Source organism: Anomaloglossus baeobatrachus, chromosome 10, assembly GCF_048569485.1.
Source record: "Anomaloglossus baeobatrachus isolate aAnoBae1 chromosome 10, aAnoBae1.hap1, whole genome shotgun sequence".
Lineage (NCBI taxonomy): Eukaryota > Metazoa > Chordata > Amphibia > Anura > Aromobatidae > Anomaloglossus > Anomaloglossus baeobatrachus.
In genome coordinates this window covers 23,708,323-23,734,812 of record NC_134362.1, presented here as the reverse complement: position 1 = coordinate 23,734,812, position 26,490 = coordinate 23,708,323, and the positions used below count along the sequence as shown (strand labels likewise).

The following is a 26,490-nucleotide window of genomic DNA, read 5'->3' as shown; positions in this document are numbered from 1 at the left end:
TTAAAATACACTCAAAAGTCTGAATACATTAATAGCAACTCATTTTTACATAGAAATGCAGATGTTTTTTTCTTTTGAGCATTTTCTGGGGGCATTTTCAGACAGGTTTTGGAGCGGACCCTCATGAAAAATATGTTTGGTGCATAACTCTTGGGGTCACTTTTCTCTAAATGCAATAAAAATATATCTTATGTTTAAATGAGACAAATGAGTCAAGAGCTTGTGATCCTTATTGACGTGACTGGAGGGAACAATAGGAACCGTCCAGGCAAGGATGAAACACGTCTGCAGTGACTGAGCAAACATCGGAGGATGTGGCATGGCTGTGAGCAAACATCGGAGGATGTGGCACGGCATGGCTGTGAGCAAACATCGGAGGATGTGTCACGGCGCGGCTGTGAGCAAACAGCGGAGGATGTGGCACGGCTGTGAGCAAACATCGGAGGATGTGGCACGGCACGGCTGTGAGCAAACAGCGGAGGATGTGGCACGGCTGTGAGCAAACATCGGAGGATGTGGCACGGCACGGCTGTGAGCAAACATCGGAGGATGTAGCACGGCACAGCTGTGAGCAAACATCGGAGGATGTGGCACGTGTGTGCAAACATCAAAGGAGGTGGCACGGCTGTGAGCAAACATCAAAGGAGGTGGCACGGCTGTGAGCAAACATCGGAGCATGTGGCACGGCACAGCTGTGAGCAAACATCGGAAGATGTGGCACGGCACAGCTGTGAGCAAACATCGGAGGATGTGGCACGGCTGTGAGCAAACATCGGAGGATGCGGCACGGCACGGCTGTGAGCAAACATCGGAGGATGTGGCACGTGTGTAAGCAAACATCAAAGGAGGTGGCACGGCCTGGCTGTGAGCAAACATCGGAAGATGTGGCACGGCACGGCTGTGAGCAAACAGTGGAAGATGTGGCACGGCACGGCTGTGAGCAAACATCGGAGGATGTGGCACGGCACGGCTGTGAGCAAACATCGGAGGATGTGGCACGGCACGGCTGTGAGCAAACATCGGAGGATGTGGCACGGCACGGCTGTGAGCAAACATCGGAGGATGTAGCACGGCACGGCTGTGAGCAAACATCGGAGGATGTGGCACGGCACGGCTGTGAGCAAACATCGGAGGATGTAGCACGGCACAGCTGTGAGCAAACATTGGAGGATGTGGCACGTGTGTGCAAACATCAAAGGAGGTGGCACGGCTGTGAGCAAACATCGGAGGATGTGGCACGTGTGTGTGCAAACATCAAAGGAGGTGGCATGGCTGTGAGCAAACATCGGAGGATGTGGCACGGCACTTTTGTCTAATACTTAGTGCTCAATGGAAATAAACCAGCGTTTCAGCTTTATGTGGATGGGATGCCTAAATGTGGCTTGTGATGCATAATTTGATTGCAATATTTTGTTCCGTTTACAAATTATACCCAGCTCATCAGGATAACTCATAAAAGTCCAACCTCCAGGACCCCTTAAAATGTCCCCCGACCTGCCTGATGTGGACACTGCATCCAGGAGGAAAGCTAATGGTAAGGTGGCCATGTATGCGTCTCCCTCATCTTTCGTAGGAGTCACACAGCTGAGAATGTGGCAAGATAGGAGAGTTCTCCCACATACATACAGTGAGTGAGGGCAGAGGTGGTCATGGGACGCTATAGTGGACTGAGGGTTACAGCAGGTTGTAGGCTTCTCGGAAGAGGTGGGTCTTCAGGTTCTTTTTGAAGGTTCCCAAGATAGGCGAGAGTCTGATATGTTGGGGCAGAGCATTCCAGAGTATGGGGGAGGCACGGGAGAAACCTATGCGATGTGGAAAGAGGAGATGAAAGGGGAGTAGAGAAGATCTTGTGAGGATCGAAGGTTACGTGCAGGTAGGTACCGGAAGACTAGGTCACAGATCTATGGAGGAGACAGGTTGTGGATGGCTTTGTATGTCATGGTTAGGGTTTTGAAACTAAGTCTTTGGGCAATGGGAAGCCAGTGAAGGGATTGGCCAAGAGAAGAGGCTGTGAAATAGCGAGGGGACAGGTGGATTAATCGGGCATCAAAATTTTGGATAGATTGGATGGGGAGTTAAGGCCCCGTTACATGCTACGATTTATCTGACGATCTTGTTAGCGATGTGACACGCTCAGATCGTTGTTACGATTTGCCGAGATCGCACATAAGTGTGACCGCTACTAAACGACCTAACGATCTCACAAACGACGCAACATTGTTCAGCGATCTATTGTTTGACCAAGGCGGTCGTGTGGATGTTGTTCGTCGTTGGCAGGGTGTCAAATGTACCAGTATGTCTGCTGCGTTCCAAACGATGAACAATATTTTGAAACTGAACGACGTGTCAACGATCAACGATTTTCACCCTATTTGCGATCGTTCAGAGTCGCTCGTTGGTGTCACACGCAACGACGTCGCTAACGATGCCAGATGTGCGTCACGGAATCCGTGACCCCGACGACATATCGTCATATAAATCGTAGCGTGTAATACCGCCTTAAAAGTGTTAGAAAGCAGGCCACAGCGCAGGAGGTTACAGTAGTCCAGGTGGGAGATAATGAGGTCATGCACTCATGGTTTTGCACATTCTTAGTCAAGGAATGTACGGATCCAGGAAATAATTACACTATCTCAATTTATTCACTATTGAGAATGAGTTCTAAGCGCTTACATCATTGGCTGCGATCACTGAGGTCATTAATGGTCGTCTGAGGAAGGTTCTGCTGCTGAATGAACTTGGGCAAATCAATAAGATCCTCTGCTGGCAGCTCCTGTGTAATCACCAACCAAAGATGTCCCCTATGTGCTTGATGGAGACAAGTAAGGAGACGCTGCAGCCACGGGAGAAAAGTCCGGAGGCGCCGCAGCCACGTGAGAAGAGTCCGGAGGCGCCGCAGCCACGCGAGAAGAGTCCGGAGGCGCCGCAGGCATGCGAGAAGAGTCCGGAGGCGCCGCAGGCACGCTAGAAGAGTCCGCAGGCGCCACAGCCACGCGAGAAGAGTCCGGTGGCGCCGCAGGCACGCGAGAAAAGTCCGGAGGCGCCGCAGGCACGCGAGAAGAGTCCGGAGGCGCCGAGGCACGCGAGAAGAGTCCGGTGGCGCCGCAGGCACGCGAGAAGAGTCCGGTGGCGCCGCAGGCACGCGAGAAGAGTCCGGTGGCGCCGCAGGCACGCGAGAAGAGTCCGGTGGCGCCGCAGGCACGCGAGAAGAGTCCGGTGGCGCCGCAGGCACGCGAGAAGAGTCCGGTGGCGCCGCAGGCACGCGAGAAGAGTCCGGTGGCGCCGCAGGCACGCGAGAAGAGTCCGGTGGTGCCGCAGGGACGTGAGAAGAGTACGGAGACGCCGCAGCCACTGGAGAAGAGTCCGGAGGCTCTGCAGCCATGGAAGCAGGTTTAGGCCATGTAGGCCGCATACAGTAGCACGAGCGACATTTAGCCTGGAGTAAAACTGCTTGTGGGACACTTTGGAGAAATAGCTGCTCAACAGATTCCACGACTGATCCCTTCTGAACTACAAATACAATTGGACGCCACATACCAAACCTAGGGCGTAATACAGTGTGTACACAAGCAACCAAAGTACTTGGACAACTTTAGACTACGGGACAGACGTCCAGCTACAAATGTTCCATTGACCACACACCAACGCTCTAAAAGGGTTTTTTGTTGCAGAGCAAGACCGCAAAAAAGGCCGGAACGGAGGCATTTCATTTTCAGAGATGAATCTCACTTTTCTCTTTGATGCAACAATAACTGGAGATTCCTCTGGAGACCACGGTGAGCACCATCATGAAGAAGCCTTCACCAGGGAACGTCACACCGGTCCTACTTCCAGGATTATAGTGTGGGGTGGCATAATGTACTCTCCATAGTGCAGCCTCAGGCTTTGGGCATTGGGCTCAAGCTGCGGGGGTGAACATTCAGCATTGCCATACAGTTTCTAACTGTAATACCCATGCACATGGATTACTTTTTGTTGTCGATTTGGATTTCATGTGAAAAGATTAGAAATCTGCAAAACCAGACCCTTCATCCCTGCCCATTTCTTACCCAACCTCTTTAAAGAGCTTGGACACTGCAACCTCTCTTCTAGTTTCATGGTGGCCCCTCGGCAGCCTGGTGTCCATCCAAACCTCTCACCTGAAACAACCCTTGTTAATGACTGACTCATTCCAAAGGTTGCTGCGCTGTACCGATTCTGCTTTATCTTACCGTGGAGATTTACACAGCTGCGATGGACTTTTTGTAGAATCCATGTTCTATCCATAGCCCTCCCTGCGGAACAAGGGGCCCCACACGGCCAACCCTGCGGAAAAAGGGGCCCCACATGGCCCCCCATCACATAGCTCTCCATACGGAACGACGGGCCCCGCATAGGCCTCCATACGGAACGACGGGCCCCGCATAGGCCTCCATACGGAACGACGGGCCCCGCATAGGCCTCCATACGGAACGACGGGCCCCGCATAGGCCTCCATACGGAACGACGGGCCCCGCATAGGCCTCCATACGGAACGACGGGCCCCGCATAGGCCTCCATACGGAACGACGGGCCCCGCATAGGCCTCCATACGGAACGACGGGCCCCGCATAGGCCTCCATACGGAACGACGGGCCCCGCATAGGCCTCCATACGGAACGACGGGCCCCGCATAGGCCTCCATACGGAACGACGGGGCCCGCATAGGCCTCCATACGGAATGACGGGGCCCGCATTGGCCTCCATACGGAATGACGGGGCCCGCATAGGCCTCCATACGGAATGACGGGGCCCGCATAGGCCTCCATACGGAATGACGGGGCCCGCATAGGCCTCCATACGGAATGACGGGGCCCGCATAGGCCTCCATACAGAATAATGGGCCCCACCTAGCCCTTCATGTGAAATAACGAGCCCCATATAGCCCTCCATATGGAACAACAGGCCCATATGGCCCTCCATATACAATAACGGGCCCATATAGCCCTCCATATGGAATAACGGGCCCATATAGCCCTCCATACAGTATTATGACCCTCCCCGCTGCTCCGGTCTCAGCAGCTCTTAACTGCTCAGCACAGCAGGCGAGATATAGTGACGTCACTGAGCCCGCAGCGCTAAGACATCAGATACAGAATGATGGGGTAGGGGGTGGACGGCATGCCGATACAGTTAGAAGTACGATGCCGGGGGCAGGGGGGTGCCAAATAAAACTGATCTGAGTTTGACATACACTTTGTGGCGTAGAGGATACAATGTTTAACCACTTAACGACCCATGATGTGCTATGCATGTCATCAGTCGTCTCCCTGCCTTTCATGCAGGCTCATACACTGAGTCCACATCTTTCCCTGCAGATGATGACCACGTCATTTGCAGCCTTCATCTGCCTCGGATGGAGCAGCTCTCCATCCACAGGAGTAAACCTGTTAGATGCTGCTGTCAATCTCTGACCACGGAATTTAATGCGCGATGGCAGAGGGGAGTGGGCCATTCTGGCCCTCCATCAACGCACCCACGATGCAGTCACGGGACGCCGACGTGTTGTCATAACAGCAAGGGGTCAGCTGAAGACCCCTATGTCAGTCATCACAGTACTCCTATGAAAACAGTCTGCCGTCGGCGTTTATAGGAGACTGTGATTTCTTCTATATACAGCAATAATGAGACACTGCTGTATATAGAACAATTGCAGGTTCAAGTCCCCCAAGAAGACTATTAAATACAGTACAACCTACAAAAACAAAACTAACTATGAACAAAAAGATAAGCTCAACTCTTACCACATTAAAAACAAACAAATAATCATAAGAAAAAAATCATATTGGATATTGCTGCATTCCTAAAAGTAGTAAAATACTGCCCCCTATGTACAAGAATATAACTACTATAATACTGCCCCTATGTAAAAGAATATAACTACTATAATACTGCCCCTATGAACAAGAATATAACTACTATAATACTGCCCCCTATGTACAAGAATATAACCACTATAATACTGCCCCCATGAACAAGAGTATAACCACTATAATACTGCCCCTATGAACAAAAATTTCACAGGTGCATAAGTATGGGCACCTTTATGAATTTCTTGATTTGATCACTCCTAACTACTTTTTACTGACTTACTAAAGCACTAAATTGGTTTTGTACCCTCATTGAGCTTTGAACTTCATAGGCAGGTGTATCCAATCATGAGAAAAGGTATTTAAGGTGGCCACTTGCAAGTTGTTCTCCTATTTGAATCTCCTATGAAGAGTGGCATCATGGGCTCCTCAAAACAACTCTCAAATGATCTGAAAACAAAGATTATTCAACATAGTTGTTCAGGGGAAGGTACAAAAAGTTGTCTCAGAGATTTAAACTGTCAGTTTACACTGTGAGGAACGTAGTAAGGAAATGGAAGAACACAGGTACAGTTCTTGTTATGCCCAGAAGTGTCAGGCCAAGAAAAATATCAGAAAGGCAGAGAAGAAGAATGGTGAGAACAGTCAAGGACAATCCACAGACCACCTCCAAAGACCTGCAGCATCATCTTGCTGCAGATGGTATCAATGTGCATCGGTCAACAATACAGCGCACGTTGTACAAGGAGAAGCTGTATGGGAGAGTGATGCGAAAGAAGCCGTTTCTGCAAGCACGCCACAAACAGCGTCGCCTGAGGTATGCAAAAGCACATTTGGACAATCCAGTTACATTTTGGAAGAAGGTCCTGTGGACTGATGAAACAAAGATTGAGTTGTTTGGTCATACAAAAAGGCGTTATGCATGGAGGCAAAAAACACGGCATTCCAAGAAAAGTACTTGCTACCCACAGTAAAATTTGGTGGAGGTTCCATCAAGCTTTGGGGCTGTGTGGCCAATGCCGGCACCGAGAATCTTGTTAAAGTTGAGGGTCGCATGGATTCAACTCAGTATCAGCAGATTCTTGACAATAATGTGCAAGAATCAGTGCAGGGCTGTGGAGTCGGAGCTCATTTTGGTGGAGTCGGAGTTGGAGTCGGTATAAAATGCACCGACTCCGACTCCTAAAATATATAATAAATTGGGGACAGGAGTGCAATGCAGAATGTGCTGAATATTTTACTAAATAATAACATTTAGTATAATGCTTATATTTAAGTGAAAAATTTATTGTAGTATAATGTGAACATCAGACATTTAATTGTTTTTATGATACAATAATCAAGATATTTGGATAGAACATAAAATATTTATTGGATACAACTTTAGAACACAAAAAACTAATAAATTGTAAATATGTAATATTATATATATATATATATACACAGTGTATATACACACACAAGATATATATGTAATCTACTGTATATTACATAGTGTATTACATATTTACAATTTATTACAGTTTTTTGTGTTCTAAAGTTGTATCCAATAAATATATTTTATGTTCTATCCAAATATCTTGATTATTGTATCATAAAAATTATTAAATGTCTAATGTTCACATACACATATTCATGTACTACAATAAATTTTTCACCTAACTATAAGCAATATATGTAGGAGTCGGAGTCGGAGCCGGAGTCGGAGTCGGTGCAAGAGAATTTGAGGAGTCGGAGTCGGAGTCGAAGGTTTGGCTTACCGACTCCACAGCCCTGAATCAGTGACGAAGTTGAAGTTACGCAGGAGATGGATATTTCAGCAAGACAATGATCCAAAACACCGCTCCAAATCTACTCAGGCATTCATGCAGAGGAACAATTACAATGTTCTGGAATGGCCATCCCAGTCCCCAAACCTGAATATCATTGAAAATCTGTGGGATGATGTGAAGCGGCTGTCCATGCTCGGAGACCATCAAACTTAGCTGAACTGGAATTGTTTTGTAAACAGGAATGGTCAAATCTACCTTCATCCAGGATCCAGGAACTCATTAAAAGCTACAGGAAGCCAATAGAGGCTGGGATTTCTGCAAAAGGAGGATCTACAAAATATTAATGTCACTTTTATGTTGAGGTGCCCATACTTTTGCACCGGTCAAATTTTGTTTAAATGCGGATTGCACATTTTCTGTTAGTAAAATAAACCTCATTTCAATCTAGAAATATTACTCAGTCCATCAGTTATTAGATATATGAAACTTGAAATAGCAAAAATATAACTACTATAATACTGCCCCTATGTACAAGAATATAACTACTATAATACTGCCCCTACGTACAGGAATATAACTACTATAATACTGTCCCCTATGTACAAGAATATAACTACTATAATACTGCCCCCTATGTACAAGAATATAACTACTATAATACTGTCCCCTATGTCCCCTATGTACAAGAATATAACTACTATAATACTGCCCCTATGTACAAGAATATAACTACTATAATACTGCCCCTATGTACAAGAATATAACTACTATAATACTGCCCCTATATACAAGAATATAACTACTATAATACTGCCCCTATGTACAAGAATATAACTACTATAATACTGCCTCCTATGTACAAGAATATAACTACTATAATACTGCCCCTATGTACAGGAATATAACTACTATAATACTGCCCCTATGTACAAGAATATATCTACTATAATACTGCCCCTATGTACAAGAATATATCTACTATAATACTGCCCCTATGCACAGGAATATAACTACTATAATACTGCCCGCTATGTACAAGAATATATCTACTATAATACTGCCCCTATGTACAGGAATATAACTACTATAATACTGCCCGCTATGTACAAGAATATAACTACTATAATACTGCCCCTATGTACAGGAATATAACTACTATAATACTGCTTGCTATGTACAAGAATATAACTACTATAATACTGCCCGCTATGTACAAGAATATAACTACTATAATACTGCCCCCTATGTACAAGAATATAACTACTATAATACTGCCCCCTATGTACAAGAATATAACTACTATAATACTGTCTCCTATGTACAAGAATATAACTACTATAATACTGCCACTATGTACAGGAATATAACTACTATAATACTGCCCCCTATGTACAGGAATATAACTACTATAATACTGCTCCCTATGTACAGGAATATAACTACTATAATACTGCCCGCTATGTACAAGAATATAACTACTATAATACTGCCCCCTATGTACAAGAATATAACTACTATAATACTGCCCCTATGTACAAGAATATAACTACTATAATACTGCCCCTATGTACAAGAATATAACTACTATAATACTGCCCCTATGTACAAGAATATAACTACTATAATACTGCCTCCTATGTACAAGAATATAACTACTATAATACTGCCCGCTATGTACAAGAATATATCTACTATAATACTGCCCCTATGCACAGGAATATAACTACTATAATACTGCCCCTATGTACAAGAATATAACTACTATAATACTGCCCGCTATGTACAAGAATATATCTACTATAATACTGCCCCTATGTACAGGAATATAACTACTATAATACTGCCCCCTATGTACAGGAATATAACTACTATAATACTGCCCCTATGTACAAGAATATAACTACTATAATACTGCCCCCTATGTACAAGAATATAACTACTATAATACTGCCCCTATGTACAAGAATATAACTACTATAATACTGCCTCCTATGTACAAGAATATAACTACTATAATACTGCCCGCTATGTACAAGAATATATCTACTATAATACTGCCCCTATGCACAGGAATATAACTACTATAATACTGCCCCTATGTACAAGAATATAACTACTATAATACTGCCCGCTATGTACAAGAATATAACTACTATAATACTGCCCGCTATGTACAAGAATATAACTACTATAATACTGCCCGCTATGTACAAGAATATAACTACTATAATACTGCCCCCTATGTACAAGAATATAACTACTATAATACTGCCCCCTATGTACAAGAATATAACTACTATAATACTGTCTCCTATGTACAAGAATATAACTACTATAATACTGCCACTATGTACAGGAATATAACTACTATAATACTGCCCCCTATGTACAGGAATATAACTACTATAATACTGCTCCCTATGTACAGGAATATAACTACTATAATACTGCCCGCTATGTACAAGAATATAACTACTATAATACTGCCCCCTATGTACAAGAATATAACTACTATAATACTGCCCCTATGTACAAGAATATAACTACTATAATACTGCCCCTATGTACAAGAATATAACTACTATAATACTGCCTCCTATGTACAAGAATATAACTACTATAATACTGCCCGCTATGTACAAGAATATATCTACTATAATACTGCCCCTATGCACAGGAATATAACTACTATAATACTGCCCCTATGTACAAGAATATAACTACTATAATACTGCCCGCTATGTACAAGAATATATCTACTATAATACTGCCCCTATGTACAGGAATATAACTACTATAATACTGCCCCCTATGTACAGGAATATAACTACTATAATACTGCCCCTATGTACAAGAATATAACTACTATAATACTGCTCCCTATGTACAAGAATATAACTACTATAATACTGCCCCTATGTACAAGAATATAACTACTATAATACTGCCTCCTATGTACAAGAATATAACTACTATAATACTGCCCGCTATGTACAAGAATATATCTACTATAATACTGCCCCTATGCACAGGAATATAACTACTATAATACTGCCCCTATGTACAAGAATATAACTACTATAATACTGCCCGCTATGTACAAGAATATATCTACTATAATACTGCCCCTATGTACAGGAATATAACTACTATAATACTGCCCCCTATGTACAGGAATATAACTACTATAATACTGCCCCTATGTACAAGAATATATCTACTATAATACTGCCCCTATGTACAAGAATATAACTACTATAATGCTGCCCCCTATGTACAGGAATATAACTACTATAATACTGCTCCTATGTACAAGAATATAACTACTATAATACTGCTCCCTATGTACAAGAATATAACTACTATAATACTGCCTCCTATGTACAAGAATATAACTACTATAATACTGCCCCTATGTACAAGAATATAACTACTATAATACTGCCCCCTATGTACAGGAATATAACTACTATAATACTGTCCCCTGTGTACAGGAATATACCTATCATACTGCCCCTATGATGAGCCCTCGCCCTGTTACACGTAGCAGTAGCCCAGCAGTCAGCAGCAGGCAGCGCTGCAGGGGTTAACAGCAATAGTTGTGGCGCTGACAGTACGGGGATAGGTGGCGCACTACATGTCCCAGCAGGGGCCGCTCCCGGCAGCTTCAGCGCGGCGGGGGTTAATGACGGCCGGTGCTCGGGGGTCCGGCTCTGCCCCGCACACGCCGGTTCTTCCTCCGTCCCCCGTCATTTCCTGTGGAAGAAGATGGTGGTCACAGCTGGCAGCAGCGGTGGTGGCGGCGGCGGAGGGGAGAGGAGGAGCCGGCACCGCTGAGCGCAGAGCCCCGCACCCCGCACCTGGCGGCCGCACCCCCTACCCCGGGGACCCTCTTGTCCGGAGGAGCCCGGAGACGTGAGTTTTCCGCACTAGCCAATGTGGCGAGTGGCCCGACGGGCGACTGCGTGGCAGACAGCGGGGCTGACAGACACCGACACCCCTGGGGAGCGGCGGGCACTGACTGCAGGTACCGGGGGCTGCTGGGTGACGGGGGTCCCCGGGTGCAGGGATCACCGGGAGCGCGCCTCGCCTTTCACCAATGCGCGTCCCCGACAGTTTTTGGTACATTCGATACAGAGAAGGACTCCGCCTCTTTCATGAGTGACAGACGCGGCATCCAATCACAGCGGGAGAGGCGGGGTCAGGCCTGTGGTTATGCGATTTGAGGGGCGGGGCGGTAGTAGGAAGGGGCGTGGTCATAAGCCAGGTGGGCTCTGGGTGCAGCAAGAGAGGAGAGGCCCCGTGAGGTCAGGGAGGTGTCAGGTTCCTGCAGCGGCATCCGGCGGGGGGCGGCGCATGTGTCACATACTGCTGCACTGTGTATATATGTGTGTGACACTGCTGCACTGTGTATATATGTGTGTGACACTGCTGCACTGTGTATATATGTGTGTGACACTGCTGCACTGTGTATATGTGTGTGTGACACTGCTGCACTGTGTATATGTGTGTGTGACACTGCTGCACTGTGTATATGTGTGTGTGACACTGCTGCACTGTGTATATGTGTGTGTGACACTGCTGCACTGTGTATATATATGTGTGTGACACTGCTGCACTGTGTATATATATGTGTGTGACACTGCTGCACTGTGTATATATGTGTGTGACACTGCTGCACTGTGTATATATGTGTGTGACACTGCTGCACTGTGTATATATGTGTGTGACACTGCTGCACTGTGTATATATGTGTGTGACACTGCTGCACTGTGTATATATATGTGTGTGACACTGCTGCACTGTGTATATATATGTGTGTGACACTGCTGCACTGTGTATATATATGTGTGTGACACTGCTGCACTGTGTATATATGTGTGTGACACTGCTGCACTGTGTATATATGTGTGTGACACTGCTGCACTGTGTATATATATGTGTGTGACACTGCTGCACTGAGTATATATGTGTGTGACACTGCTGCACTGTGTATATATGTGTGTGTGACACTGCTGCACTGTGTATATATGTGTGTGTGACACTGCTGCACTGTGTATATATGTGTGTGACACTGCTGCACTGTGTATATATGTGTGTGACACTGCTGCACTGTGTATATATGTGTGTGACACTGCTGCACTGTGTATATATGTGTGTGACACTGCTGCACTGTGTATATATGTGTGTGACACTGCTGCACTGTGTATATATGTGTGTGACACTGCTGCACTGTGTGTATATGTGTGTGTGACACTGCTGCACTGTGTATATATATGTGTGTGACACTGCTGCACTGTGTATATATATGTGTGTGACACTGCTGCACTGTGTATATATGTGTGTGTGACACTGCTGCACTGTGTATATGTGTGTGTGACACTGCTGCACTGTGTATATGTGTGTGTGACACTGCTGCACTGTGTATATATGTGTGTGTGACACTGCTGCACTGTGTATATATGTGTGTGTGACACTGCTGCACTGTGTATATATGTGTGTGTGACACTGCTGCACTGTGTGTATATGTGTGTGTGACACTGCTGCACTGTGTATATGTGTGTGTGACACTGCTGCACTGTGTATATATGTGTGTGTGACACTGCTGCACTGTGTATATATGTGTGTGTGACACTGCTGCACTGTGTATATATGTGTGTGTGACACTGCTGCACTGTGTGTATATGTGTGTGTGACACTGCTGCACTGTGTGTATATGTGTGTGTGACACTGCTGCACTGTGTATATATGTGTGTGACACTGCTGCACTGTGTATATATATGTGTGTGACACTGCTGCACTGTGTATATATGTGTGTGACACTGCTGCACTGTGTATATATGTGTGTGACACTGCTGCACTGTGTATATATGTGTGTGACACTGCTGCACTGTGTATATATGTGTGTGACACTGCTGCACTGTGTATATATGTGTCACATACTGCTGCACTGTGTATATATGTGTGTGACACTGCTGCACTGTGTATATATATGTGTGTGACACTGCTGCACTGTGTATATATGTGTGTGTGACACTGCTGCACTGTGTATATATGTGTGTGACACTGCTGCACTGTGTATATATGTGTGTCACATACTGCTACACTGTGTATATATGTGTGTGACACTGCTGCACTGTGTATATATGTGTGTGACACTGCTACACTGTGTTTATATGTGTGTGACACTGCTACACTGTGTATATGAGTGTGTGTGACACTGCTACACTGTGTATATATGAGTGTGTGTGACACTGCTACACTGTGTATATATGAGTGTGTGTGACACTGCTACACTGTGTATATATGAGTGTGTGTGACACTGCTACACTGTGTATATATGAGTGTGTGTGACACTGCTACACTGTGTATATATGAGTGTGTGTGACACTGCTACACTGTGTATATATGAGTGTGTGTGACACTGCTACACTTTGTATATATGAGTGTGTGACACTGCTACACTGTGTATATATGAGTGTGTGAGACTGCTGCACTGTGTATATATGTGTGTGACACTGCTGCACTGTGTATATATGTGTGTGACACTGCTGCACTGTGTATATATGAGTGTGTGACACTACTACACTGTGTATATATGAGTGTGTGACACTGCTACACAGTGTATATATGAGTGTGTGACACTGCTACACAGTGTATATATGAGTGTGTGACACTGCTACAAAGTGTATATATGAGTGTGTGACACTGCTACACTGTGTATATATGAGTGTGTGACACTGCTGCACTTTGTATATGTGTGTGTGACACTGCTACACTGTGTATATATGAGTGTGTGACACTGCTGCACTGTGTATATATGTGTGTGACACTGCTGCACTGTGTATATATGAGTGTGTGACACTGCTACACTGTGTATATATGAGTGTGTGACACTGCTACACTGTGTATATGAGTGTGTGACACTGCTACACTGTGTATATATGAGTGTGTGACACTGCTGCACTGTGTATATATGTGTGTGTGACACTGCTGCACTGTGTATATATGTGTGTGACACTGCTACACTGTGTATATATGTGTGTGACACTGCTGCACTGTGTATATATGTGTGTGACACTGCTGCACTGTGTATATGTGTGTGTGACACTGCTGCACTGTGTATATATGTGTGTGACACTGCTACACTGTGTATATATGAGTGTGTGACACTGCTGCACTGTGTATATATGTGTGTGTGACACTGCTACACTGTGTATATATGTGTGTGACACTGCTACACTGTGTATATATGTGTGTGACACTGCTGCACTGTGTATATATGTGTGTGACACTGCTGCACTGTGTATATGTGTGTGTGACACTGCTGCACTTTGTATATATGTGTGTGACACTGCTGCACTGTGTATATATGTGTGTGACACTGCTGCACTTTGTATATATGTGTGTGACACTGCTGCACTGTGTATATATGAGTGTGTGACAATGCTACACTGTGTATATATGAGTGTGTGACAATGCTACACTGTGTATATGAGTGTGTGACACTGCTGCACTGTGTATATATGAGTGTGTGACAATGCTACACTCTGTATATATGAGTGTGTGACACTACTACACTATATGTGTGTGTGACACTGCTGCACTTTGTATATATGTGTGTGACACTGCTGCACTTTGTATATATGTGTGTGACACTGCTGCACTGTGTATATATGTGTGTGACACTGCTGCACTTTGTATATATGTGTGTGACACTGCTGCACTGTGTATATATGAGTGTGTGCCACTGCTGCACTTTGTATATATATGTGTGTGACATTGCTGCACTGTGTATATATGAGTGTGTGACACTGCTACACTGTGTATATATGAGTGTGTGACGCTGCTAGTGTGTACATATATAGATAAATGCGTGGTCAGTGAGCTGTCAGGTTCCTGCAGGCAGCAGCATCCGTCTGTGGGGGCCCGGTGTACAGTGTCAGTGTGCAGCTTGTGTAACAGTGGTAATTTGGTGTTATCGCTCACACACTTTCTCATTCTCACTCTGACACTGAGCTGCAGCACGGTGGCCAAGACCATACAGTGGTTTAACAAGACAGGATCCACTCAGATCACGCCTCGGCATGGTCGATCAAACAAGTTGAGTGCACGATCTCAGCGTCATATCCAGAGGTTGTCTTTTCAGAATAGTATGAGTATGAGTGCTGCCAGCATTGCTGCAGTGATTACAAGGGTGGGGGTACATCTGTCAGTGCTCAGACCATACGCCGCACACTGCAGAGGTTACAAGGGTGGGGGTCCACCTGGCAGTGCTCAGACCATATGCCCCACGGTGCATCAAATTGCTCTGCACGGCTGTCGTCTCAGAAGGAAGCCTCTTCTAAAGATGATGCACAAGAAGACCCTCAAACAGTTTACTGAAGACAAGTAGACTAAGGACATGGATTACTGGAGCCATCCTGTGGTCTGATGAGACCAAGATAAACTTATTTGGTTCAGATGTTGTCAATTTGTGTGTGGTGGCAACCAGGTGAGGAAGACAAAGAGAAGTGTATCCTGCCTACAGTCAGGCATGGTGGAGGAGGGTCATGGTATGGAGCTGCATGAGTGCTGCCGGCTGTGGGGGCTACAGGCATTGAAGGAACAATAAATGCCAACATGTACTGTGACATACTGAAGCAGAGCAGGATCCCCTCCCTTCTGTGGGGCCTCCTCAAACAGAAGGTGAAGGAGCGCAAGGTCTGTAACATCCATCAGCTCCGGGATGTCATCATGGAGGATGGAAGAAGATCCAGCGGCTCCTGTGAAGCTCTAGTGACCTCCAGGCCCAAGAGAGATAAGGCAGTGCTGGAAAGTAATGGTGACTGCAGAAAATATTGACACTGTGGGCACAATTTGTCCATTTTCACTTAGAGGGTGTACTCACTTTTGTTACCAGAGGTTTAGATATTAATGGCTGTGTGTTGGCTTATTTAGAGGACACCACATTTACCCTGTTATAAAAGCTGCACACTGACACTGTACATTGTATACAAGCTGCACACTGACACTGTACGTTGTATACAAGCTGCACACTGACACTGTACGTTGTATACAAGCTGCACACTGAAACTGTACGTTGTATACAAGCTGCACACTGACACTGTACGTTGTATACAAGCTGCGCACTGACACTGTACGTTGTATACAAGCTGCGCACTGACACTGTACATTGTATACAAGCTGCGCACTGACACTACATTGTATACAAGCTGCGAACTGACACTGTACATTGTATACAAGCTGCGCACTGACACTGTACATTGTATACAAGCTGCGCACTGACACTGTACATTGTATACAAGCTGCGCACTGACACTGTACATTGTATACAAGCTGCGCACTGACACTGTACATTGTATACAAGCTGCGCACTGACACTGTACATTGTATCACAAGATCAGATCTGCAGCGCTGTCCCAGGAAAACATATAATAAAATATTTATAAAAATCTGAGGGTGTTGACATTTTTTGTTTTTTTTTTTGGTTTATCAATCGTGTTATTTTATAATTTGATAGATCGGACCACATATGAGTAATTGTTTTTTTCTTTCTTTTTAATAGGGCAAAATTGAGTGATTTTGAATTTTTTTTAATTTTTTTCCATATTTTTTTAAACATTTTTTTAAAAAGAACATTTACGTTTTTCATTTACCGTAGTTGCTCTATAATTGTGCACATAGACTTATTCTCCCAAGACAAAACTTCTCCTTTACTTTAACTAGGCTAATCATCCTTGTGGATTGATGGACGGCGGTGGAGTTGTTAAATAATAAAATTAATCATCGAAATACAAATTGCCTGATAATTGTGCAGTCAGAGTATATACTGTATACTGCATGTGCTGCATTGGGGGAAGTGGCTTTTCTTGTGAAAGAGCCACGGCTTCCGGCCAGCAGCATTGCCTGATATCTGCAAAGCAATAGCTGATTATTTGGGGTCGGAGTGGAGGGGTCCACACTTCAATATGTGTCACTAGGAGGCGGTGGAATTATTTGGGTCACTGATTCCTTAAAGACGAGGTATATTCATTAGGGAATTGGGGGAGCTTTTTACTTGCAGGTGAAATATGCTGTTGCCAAATTAGGGATCCTAAGCAGCACAGAGTATTTTAGCAGAGGACTCTCTTGACCTCCCTGCAACCACTGACCTGTGATGTGATGTTAATGAGGACAAGGCTGCACTTGACATGGACAGGGTCATAAAATACAGGGGTGGGGGTGCAACAGCTGATAGTGGAAACGTCAGCAGCACAGAGTGTTTCAGGTGAGGGGGGTGTTGATCTTGTGGGAAGCGGAGACCTCTTAAGACAATACGATAGCAAGTACAAGGCAAGCCAGTGTAGTAACAGGCTGGGATGCAGCGCAGAGTATTTAAGGACATAGGTGCATAGGTGATGTATTTGAGTACAAGAACGAGTGCCGAATGGAAGGGGGGGCTTTGAGACAAATCGAAGGGGCAGCTATACAAGGTAGCAGTCGTTTGCTTACCATAGTGCCAAAAAGGGGCTCAAATACCCTTCAAAGCCTATAAGAAGGCAGACACCCTATGTCACATGGCAGACCAGGTCCTTGTTAGGATCATGCTTCCGGGGTCCCAGAACTTTACCATGTGCCATTGGAGACATGTTTTATCTCCCGTTAGAATAAGGGATCGGTCATATTAAAATTCAATATGCCTGATCCATCTTTCCATATCTGGCATTGGTGGAGAGTCAGGAGACCCTCAATCCTCAATGCACCCTTTAGTGTATTCTGCCAGTTGCCCACCTGAATAACCCATCTGGGTGACCACTCGTCAGAACACTTTTATTTTTATTTAATAAGTCAATAGTACAGGTAAAATAAGAAACTTTATCATGTATCTTCTTTAGAAAAATCTGCTTTTTTTTCTCCTCCTGGACTGATCGTTCATTCTCAAAATTTTTAATTCACCGGTAAAGTCTGTCTTCAGTGCATACAGACTTTCCCATGACTGAGGTAGATGACAGTTGGTGATCATGAAGTCCTATGGAGAAGTGTAACTGTGCTTTCAGGTGAACTTGCAGCAGAATGTCTGTGCTTCTAGCTCCTCCCTTCTCCATAGAACTTGCAGCAGAATGTCTGTGCTTCTACGCAGAGAGAAGGCGCTAGAAGCACACACATTCTGCTGCAAGTTCTACAGAGAGAGAAGGAGCTAGAACTTGCAGCAAAATGCCTGTGCTTCTAGCTCCTCCATTTTCCATAGAACATACAGCAGAATGTCTGTGCTTCTAGCTCCTCCCTCTCCGTGCAGCAGAATGTCTGTGCTTCTAGCTCCTCCCCTCACCATAAAACTTGCAGTAGAATGTCTGTTCTTCTAGCTCCTCAATCTCCATAGAACTTGCAGCAGTATGTCTGTGCTTCTAGCTCCTTCCTCTCCATAGAACTTGCAGCAGAATGTCTGTGCTTCTAGCTCCTCCCTCTCCATAGGACTTGCAGCAGAATGTCTGTGCTTCTAGTTCCTCCCTCTCCATAGAACTTGCAGCAGAATGTCTGTGCTTGTAGCTCCGCCCTCTCCATAGAACTTGCAGCACAATGTCTGTGCGTCCAGCTCCTCCGCTCTCCATAGAACTTGCAGCAGAATGTCTGTGCTTCTAGCTACTCCTTTCTCCATAGAATTTGCAGCAGAATGTCTATGCTTCTAGCTCCGCTCTCTCCATAGAACTTGCAGCAGAATGTCTGTGCTTCTAGCTCCTCCCCTCTCTATAGACCTTGCAGCAGAGTGTCTGTGCTTCTAGTTCCTCCTTTCTCCATAGAACTTGCAGCAGAATGTCTGTGCTTCTAGCTCCTCCCCCTCCATAGAACTTGCAGCAGAATATCTGTGCTTCTAGCTCCTCCCCTCTCTATAGACCTTGCAGCAGAATGTCTGTGCTTCTAGCTCCTCCCCTCTCTATAGACCTTGCAGCAGAATGTCTGTGCTTCTAGCTCCTCCCCCTCCATAGAACTTGCAGCAGAATGTCTGTGCTTCTAGCTCCTCCCCCTCCATAGAACTTGCAGCAGAATATCTGTGCTTCTAGCTCCTCCCCCTCCATAGAACTTGCAGCAGAATATCTGTGCTTCTAGCTCCTCCCCCTCCATAGAACTTGCAGCAGAATATCTGTGCTTCTAGCTCCTCCCACTCCATAGAACTTGCAGCAGAATGTCTGTTCTTCTAGCTCCTCCCCTCCATAGAACTTGCAGCAGAATGTCTGTTTCTAGCTCCTCCTTTCTCCATAGAACTTTTTGAGCACTAACTGTCATCTCCCATCTCAGTAATGATGTCTGTCTTCACTCAATAGAGATTTAACCCTTAATCTGAGAGTGAATGATCAGTCCAGGAGGAGAAAGAAGTGGATTTCTCTGATAAGATGTATTACAAATGTTCTCATTTTCACGTGTACGACTGATTTATCAAATGCATAATTATCCTTTGAGCCACGCCCACTTGGTAAAGACCATGAAAATCAGCACAAAATAAAAAGACCCATATGTCGGGAACCATACGGCGGACATAAAAACAGAAAAAGAGTGTTATATTTGGGGAGCAAAATCTGGACACTTAGGGCCTGGGGACAAGTCTAATTTAAAGGGGTGCTCCTACTTTGTATAATGATGAGTTCCTCAGCTTCGTAGATGTAGAAAATGGAGCATTTGTTGAATAAAAGACTCAAAATGACGTTTTCTCACCTCTAATGCTGACAAAAAGGGAAGTAAGTATGCACGGCGGGTGGGCCGGCACCGCTCATGGTGTCTTGTGGTGAGCCTGCAGAAGTCACAGGGGAAGCGGGGTTTGTGTGCTACAACAGGAAAGCCCATGTGGACAGTTTGGTGAGTCGTGAGGAGGCCTCGGCTTGTGAACCTAGAGATCGACATGGTGTAGCGGTATAAATGACATGTACTGGTATGGGGGGCTGGGGAGAGTGCCATAGATATCAGAGGAGATGCTGGAAGTCCAAGTGTCCGTCTCCAACCCCATCCAGTGGCCATTGTAGTAACCCTCGCACCACTGACCCTCGCTGGTGTCAGGTGAAGCGAGTTCACTATATGGCGACGTCATTCTGATGTGGGATCGTTATTGTGTCAGATTTCTGGAGCTTCTCCTAATCCTCTCATGGACGTCCACCGGTGTCCGAGCACTCTCTATATATTTTAGCTTCGGCCACGAATCCTGCGTTACGTCACTTCCCCCTCAAACTACTTATAAGGCGGCCATTACACAGCGGGACAGGCGTGTTTCTGAGAATGAGCCTCTGTGTACATCGGCCTCCACTACCAATGACGCCATATTGTACACACACATATAAAACAACCGCCTTCTGACTGTCAGGAAGGAGACAATAGGCCACAGCCCTTTATTACATGTCTGAGGGAAAATGGAAGCTCAGTTGTGCTTGATAAAATGGAAGCTGTGCTCTGGTTGCTACGGGCAACAGACACTTCAGGTGATTGAGGCCTGTACAGACCACACCAGGGACACGGGACCAGTTTTCGTGGCCCGCTTTGTAGACTCTAGGTTTAGTATATTGCCCTTAGTGTGGTCAATATAGAAAATACTGTGTAATCTAGATAAGGGCCCATCCCAGCATGTGGCGCCCCAGTACTGGGGGCTTTGTACAATATGGCGGCCATTGATTGTGAATGTATGTCCCTTGTCTTGCATTGGACAAAAAAGGCCTACTGGTGGCTGTCCATTATGCAGACGGCGTACACTTCTCCAATGGGGTTGTTCTCTGTGACCCACCGGATGTGAACCGGCCATTGAGGTCCATCGCGGTTCTGGTCAGGACGTTTCACGCACCGGGCCTCAGCATTTCCCCTCCCCCAGTCGTGCCTCTATGTGTATGACTGGCCCTCTCGAGATTTGATAATGCAAAAGTCCCAAAAATATAAGTCTCTATGGAAACGAACTGACATGAGAAGAAACTTTTAGACCATCCCAATAGGGTGTTTTTTTTTCCGTTTCTGCGGCATTATTTTTTTTCCCCCTGTTCTTCCCAGAGCCAAAACTTCATTTTTTTCCCGTGCGAGGCCTTGTCTTTTGCGGAATGAGTTCCAGTTGTGAATGTTGTCATTCATTTTACTATATAATGGATTTTGTTTCCCGTATTTTCAGTACAAGTGCTGTAAAATTGCTGGAAAAAAAATCCCGCAAAGTTTTTTTTATTACTGAAAAATAATGTATAAACTTATAAAAAAAAAATACAGTTTTTTGTCCCGATTTTCCGAGACCCGTAACATTTTAATTTTTCAGTCAGTAGCGCTGTGTGAGGACCAGTCTTTTTGCCTGGCGACCTGACGATGGCTAATGTCACCATTTTGAGATACATATGACATTTTGATCGCTTCTTTCCACAACCAAAAAACCTCACCAAAATTCTATTGTTTTTTTTTTTTTCCCTCCTTACGGCGTGTATCGATCAGGGTAATTGATTTTACATTTTGATATATTGGACTTTGATGGTGCTACCAAATGTTTTTTTTTTTTATTTTTAATGGGGGGAAAAAGGGGGTAATTTTTAGATTTTTTTTTTAAATATTTTTTCACTATTTTAATATTTTTTACTTCATTTTTTTTAGTTTCCTTAGGGGACCTTAACCTGTGATTGTCAGATCATATCTACTATATACCGCAACACCACGTTATTGCAGTATATAGTAAAAATCACGGTCTATGACAGCCAGCTCGATGCTGTCTTCATCAGGCAGCAATCAATCAGTGCCCTGCAATCACGTCATGGGGGGACTGATGGGTGTGTGGAACATCGCGTCTCCTAAAATGATTGACAGCCACTGTTAAGGGATTAATGGCAGCGGGCAGAGCTCCGCTCGCTGCTGTTAGAGGCAGATGCCGGGTGAATAATATAGCCATTACTGCTGGGAAAGATGCAGGCTCAGCTCCTGAGCCCGCTTCATTCATGGGAACCCAACTATACGTCCGATGTCAGGACGGTCTTTAGAGGAAGGAGATGCGAGATTGTGTTTTTCCTGACCTGCAGTGACTGCAGGTTACTAATTTTTGTATGAGAAGTTGCTGCAGAACCTCTTTTTGAGTGATTGCTGCCAATTTTTCATGAACCAATTTGTGGCACAAAATGCACCCAGAGTGGCACAGTGCCACGTGTATTATGTAGCGTGCACAGAATTTGCCCCAGATGCATGGACACGTTTCCTACGTACTGGCGGCACTGGTGCATTATACACTTATTAGCTTCGAGTTACATTTCTTGTAATTATCTGCACAGGCGTGAACTGGGCCATGGGGTCACCTGGTGCCATGTACGGGGGGGGGGGGGGGTAGAGATTCGCAGGAGGACAAGTCGAGAACTGTTTGCAGGTAGAGAGGTTGGAAGCTGCATTCCTGAGCGTTGTAAGAATAAGACACGGGCGGCGCCGAAACATGTCACATACCAGCGCTAACCACCCCCCTCCTCCTCCATGTCTGGCTCATTGCAACCTGTGTGTGTAAAAACTAGCATGGGCCTCTGAAAACCGAGCAATGGTCGACTCGTCACTCCAAAAGAGCACGAACATGAATGAGGCTAACGTGTCCATCTCTTCTCTTATAGGGCATCATGAGCGAAAGTGGCAAGGAATGCCGGGTGGCGTATAGCCCCAGTCTAGGGGAGCTGATGAGGGTGAAGACAGAATTGGGATCAACTGTGGAAGAAAGGAAGTTCAGCAAACAATGGTGAGTCCAATCAAATAACATCAGGCGTAAGCCTTCACATTTCTCGCCTTACGTTTACCGTGTATAGCTGGAAAGATTATGACGTCACGTACAACATGTCAGAGGCCGAAACATCAGCAGAAAGTCTATAGCCCGAGTCATCATTTCCATTCTTTGTTTTGTCCTTTAGTCGATGTTGATGTTTTTGCATAAAATTCTTCAAATTGGCACAATGTGGTTGATGAAGATTGTGCAGAATCAAAAATGTAGAGCACAAGTCCGCCGAGCCTGTGCTGCTGCTCACTAGTGTCTGTCATTGGCTGCAGCGCTGATGTCACGTCAACAGTGCTGCAGCCAATCATTCAGCTCATTGGCTCTGCCTGTTACGTCAACAGTGCTGCAACCAATCATTCAGCTCATTGGCTCTGCCTGTTACGTCAACAGTGCTGCAGCCAATCATTCAGCTCATTGCCTCTGCTGAGCTCACTGATTGGCTACAGCATTGCAGACAATAACAGACACCTGAAGCAGCAACGTTGGACACTGGAAAGGGTGAGTAAAGCACAGTTAGTTTGGGTTTTTTTTGTATTAAAAAACAGCACCTGGGGGAAGGTGTTTCAGAAAAAATATTTAAATGCATTTTTTAAATTTTTCTCGCTATATATATATATATATATATATATAATATAATTTATTTTTTTTCTTTTTCAAAAGCCTTATTAGGTCCTGTGCGCACACTGCTTTTTTTGCTGTGTTTTTGCAGTGATTTTTGGCGCAGTTTTGGGCGCAGTTTGTTGCCCTAAACTGCATGTATGACCTTTCCCAGCAAAGTCTATGAGAAATCCTAAAGGCTGTGCGCACGTTGCTTCTTTGTTTGTCTGCAGTTTTGGGTGCAGAAAAAAGAAGCAGCGTGTCACTTCTTATCTGCGCTTTTCCCTGCATTTTTCCATTGAATACAGTGAATAAACACAGGGACAATAAAGGCACCAAAAAGCAGAAAAAACACACTGAAAACCAGGCAAAAAACACATGTGTTTTGATGCATTTTTTCGGCCAGAGGGTGCGTTTTTTGCGCAAGAAATAAAACTTCTGTGTGTGCACGTACCCTTAGAAATAATTTGAAATCTTACAATTTTCAAACTGGCCACTGGGGCCTTTTCCGACTCAAATTCCAGGAAATCCACATGTACGTTAGCTGCAATGAACCAACTCAGTTTTTTTCTTTTCTATTGAAGCATCTAATGAGCGGGTGCAAAGGTCATTGTGAAGGAAGGGGAAGCAGAGGGAGCTGTGACATCAGCTATTGTGATTGGTGGATCCTGTGTTATTAGCGGTGTATAGAGAGGTGTTACCAATCATTGTACTGGATAAGGTGAGCTGTGATATCCCCTAATAGTGACTCTTGTGTGATCTACTGTATGTAGAGGTGTTATCAGTCATTGTACAGGAGAAGGAGGTGAGCTGTGACATCACCTACAGTGCTGTCCGGCGCCCCTGCACTCCCCCCTCCCCGGTTATGCTGTAACAATGCTGCAGTTTGTGCAATAAATTTTCCGTTAATATCTACCAGTGAGTTGCCGCCATTCCTTCTCATCTGAAGTTCACCTACAGTGCTGGCCAAAAGTATTGGCACCCCTGAAATTCTGTCAGAGAATACTCAGTTTCTTCCTGAAAATGATTGCATTCACAAATTCTTTGGTATTATCTTCATTTAATTTGTCTTCAATGAAAAAAAAAAATTGTCATAAAGCCAAATTGGATATAATTCCACACCAAACATAAAAAAGGGGGTGAGCAAAAGTATTGGCACTGTTTGAAAAATCATGTGATGCTTCTGTAATTTGTGTAATAACAGCCCCTGTAACTTACCTGTGGCACCTAACAGGTGTTGGCAATAATAAATCACACTTGCAGCAGGTGACATGGAGTAAAGTTGACTCAACCTCTGTCCTGTGTCCTTGTGTGCACCACATTGAGCATGGAGAAAAGAAAGAAGACCAAAGAACTGTCTGAGGACTTGAGACTCCAAATTGTGAGGAAGCATGAGCAATCTCAAGGCTACAAGTCCATCTCCTAAGACCTGAAAGTTCCTGTGTCTACGGTGCGCAGTGTCATCAAGAAGTGTAAAGCCCATGGCACTGTGGCTAACCTCCCTAGATGTGGAAGGAACGAGAGATTTCAACGCAAGAATGTGCGGATGATGGATAAAGAACCTTGACTAACATCCAAACAAGTTCAAGCTGCCCTGCAGTCCGAGGGTACAACAGTGTCCACCCGTACTATCCATCAGCGTCTGAATGAAAAGGGACTGTATGGTAGGATACCCAGGAAGACCCCACTTCTTACCCCGAGACATAAAAAAGCCAGGCTGGAGTTTGCCAAAACTTACCTGAGAAAGCCTAAAACGTTTTGGAAGAATGTTCTCTGGTCAGATGAGACAAAAGTAGAGCTTTTTGAAAAAACCATCAACATAGAGTTTACAGGAAAAAAAAAAGATGCATTCAAGGAAAAGAACACGGTCCCTACAGTCAAACATGGCGGAGGTTCCCTGATGTTTTGGGGTTGCTTTGGTGCCTCTGGCACTGGACTGCTTGACCGTGTGCATGGCATTATGAAGTCTGAAGACTACCAACAAATTTTGCAGCATAATGTAGGGTCCAGTGGGAGAAAGCTGGGTCTTCCTCAGAGGTCATGGGTCTTCCAGCAGGACAATGACCCAAAACACACTTCAAAAAGCACTAGAAAATGGCTTGATAGAAAGCACTGGAGACTACTAAAGTGGCCAGCAATGAGTCCAGACCTGAACCCCATAGAGCACCTGTGGAGAGATCTCAAAATGGCAGTTTGGAGAAGGCCCCTTCACATCTCAGGGACCTGGAGCAGTTTGCCAAAGAAGAATGGTCTAAAATTCCAGGAGAGCATTGTAAGAAACTCATTGATGGAACCGGAAGCGGTTGTTTGCAGTTATTTTGGCTAAAGGTTGTTCAACCAAGTATTAGGCTAAGGGTGCCAATACTTTTGTCTGGCCCATTTTTGGAGTTTTGTGTGAAGTGATCAATGATTTGATTTTTGTTTCATTCTCTTTTGTGTTTTTTCATTGCAAGCAAAATAAATGAAGATAATAATACCAAAGAATTTGTGATTGCAATCATTTTCAAGAAGAAACTGAGTATTATCTGACAGAATTACAGGGGTGCCAATACTTTTGGCCAGCACTGTA

The 26,490-nt window shown here is 44.8% G+C and overlaps 1 protein-coding gene across 1 annotated transcript in view; it reads left to right on the top strand.

Annotated features, from left to right (window-relative positions):
- Window positions 1–11,297: 11,297 nt before the first annotated feature.
- The window catches only part of PRDM11 (PR/SET domain 11), a 31,502-nt gene continuing 16,309 nt past the window's right edge, over window positions 11,298–26,490 (top strand). Inside the window, 3 exon segments of the mRNA XM_075325349.1 lie at window positions 11,298–11,515; window positions 23,170–23,291; window positions 23,359–23,414. Of these exon segments, the coding sequence (XP_075181464.1) occupies window positions 23,176–23,291; window positions 23,359–23,414 (172 nt within the window). The 5' untranslated portion in view covers window positions 11,298–11,515; window positions 23,170–23,175.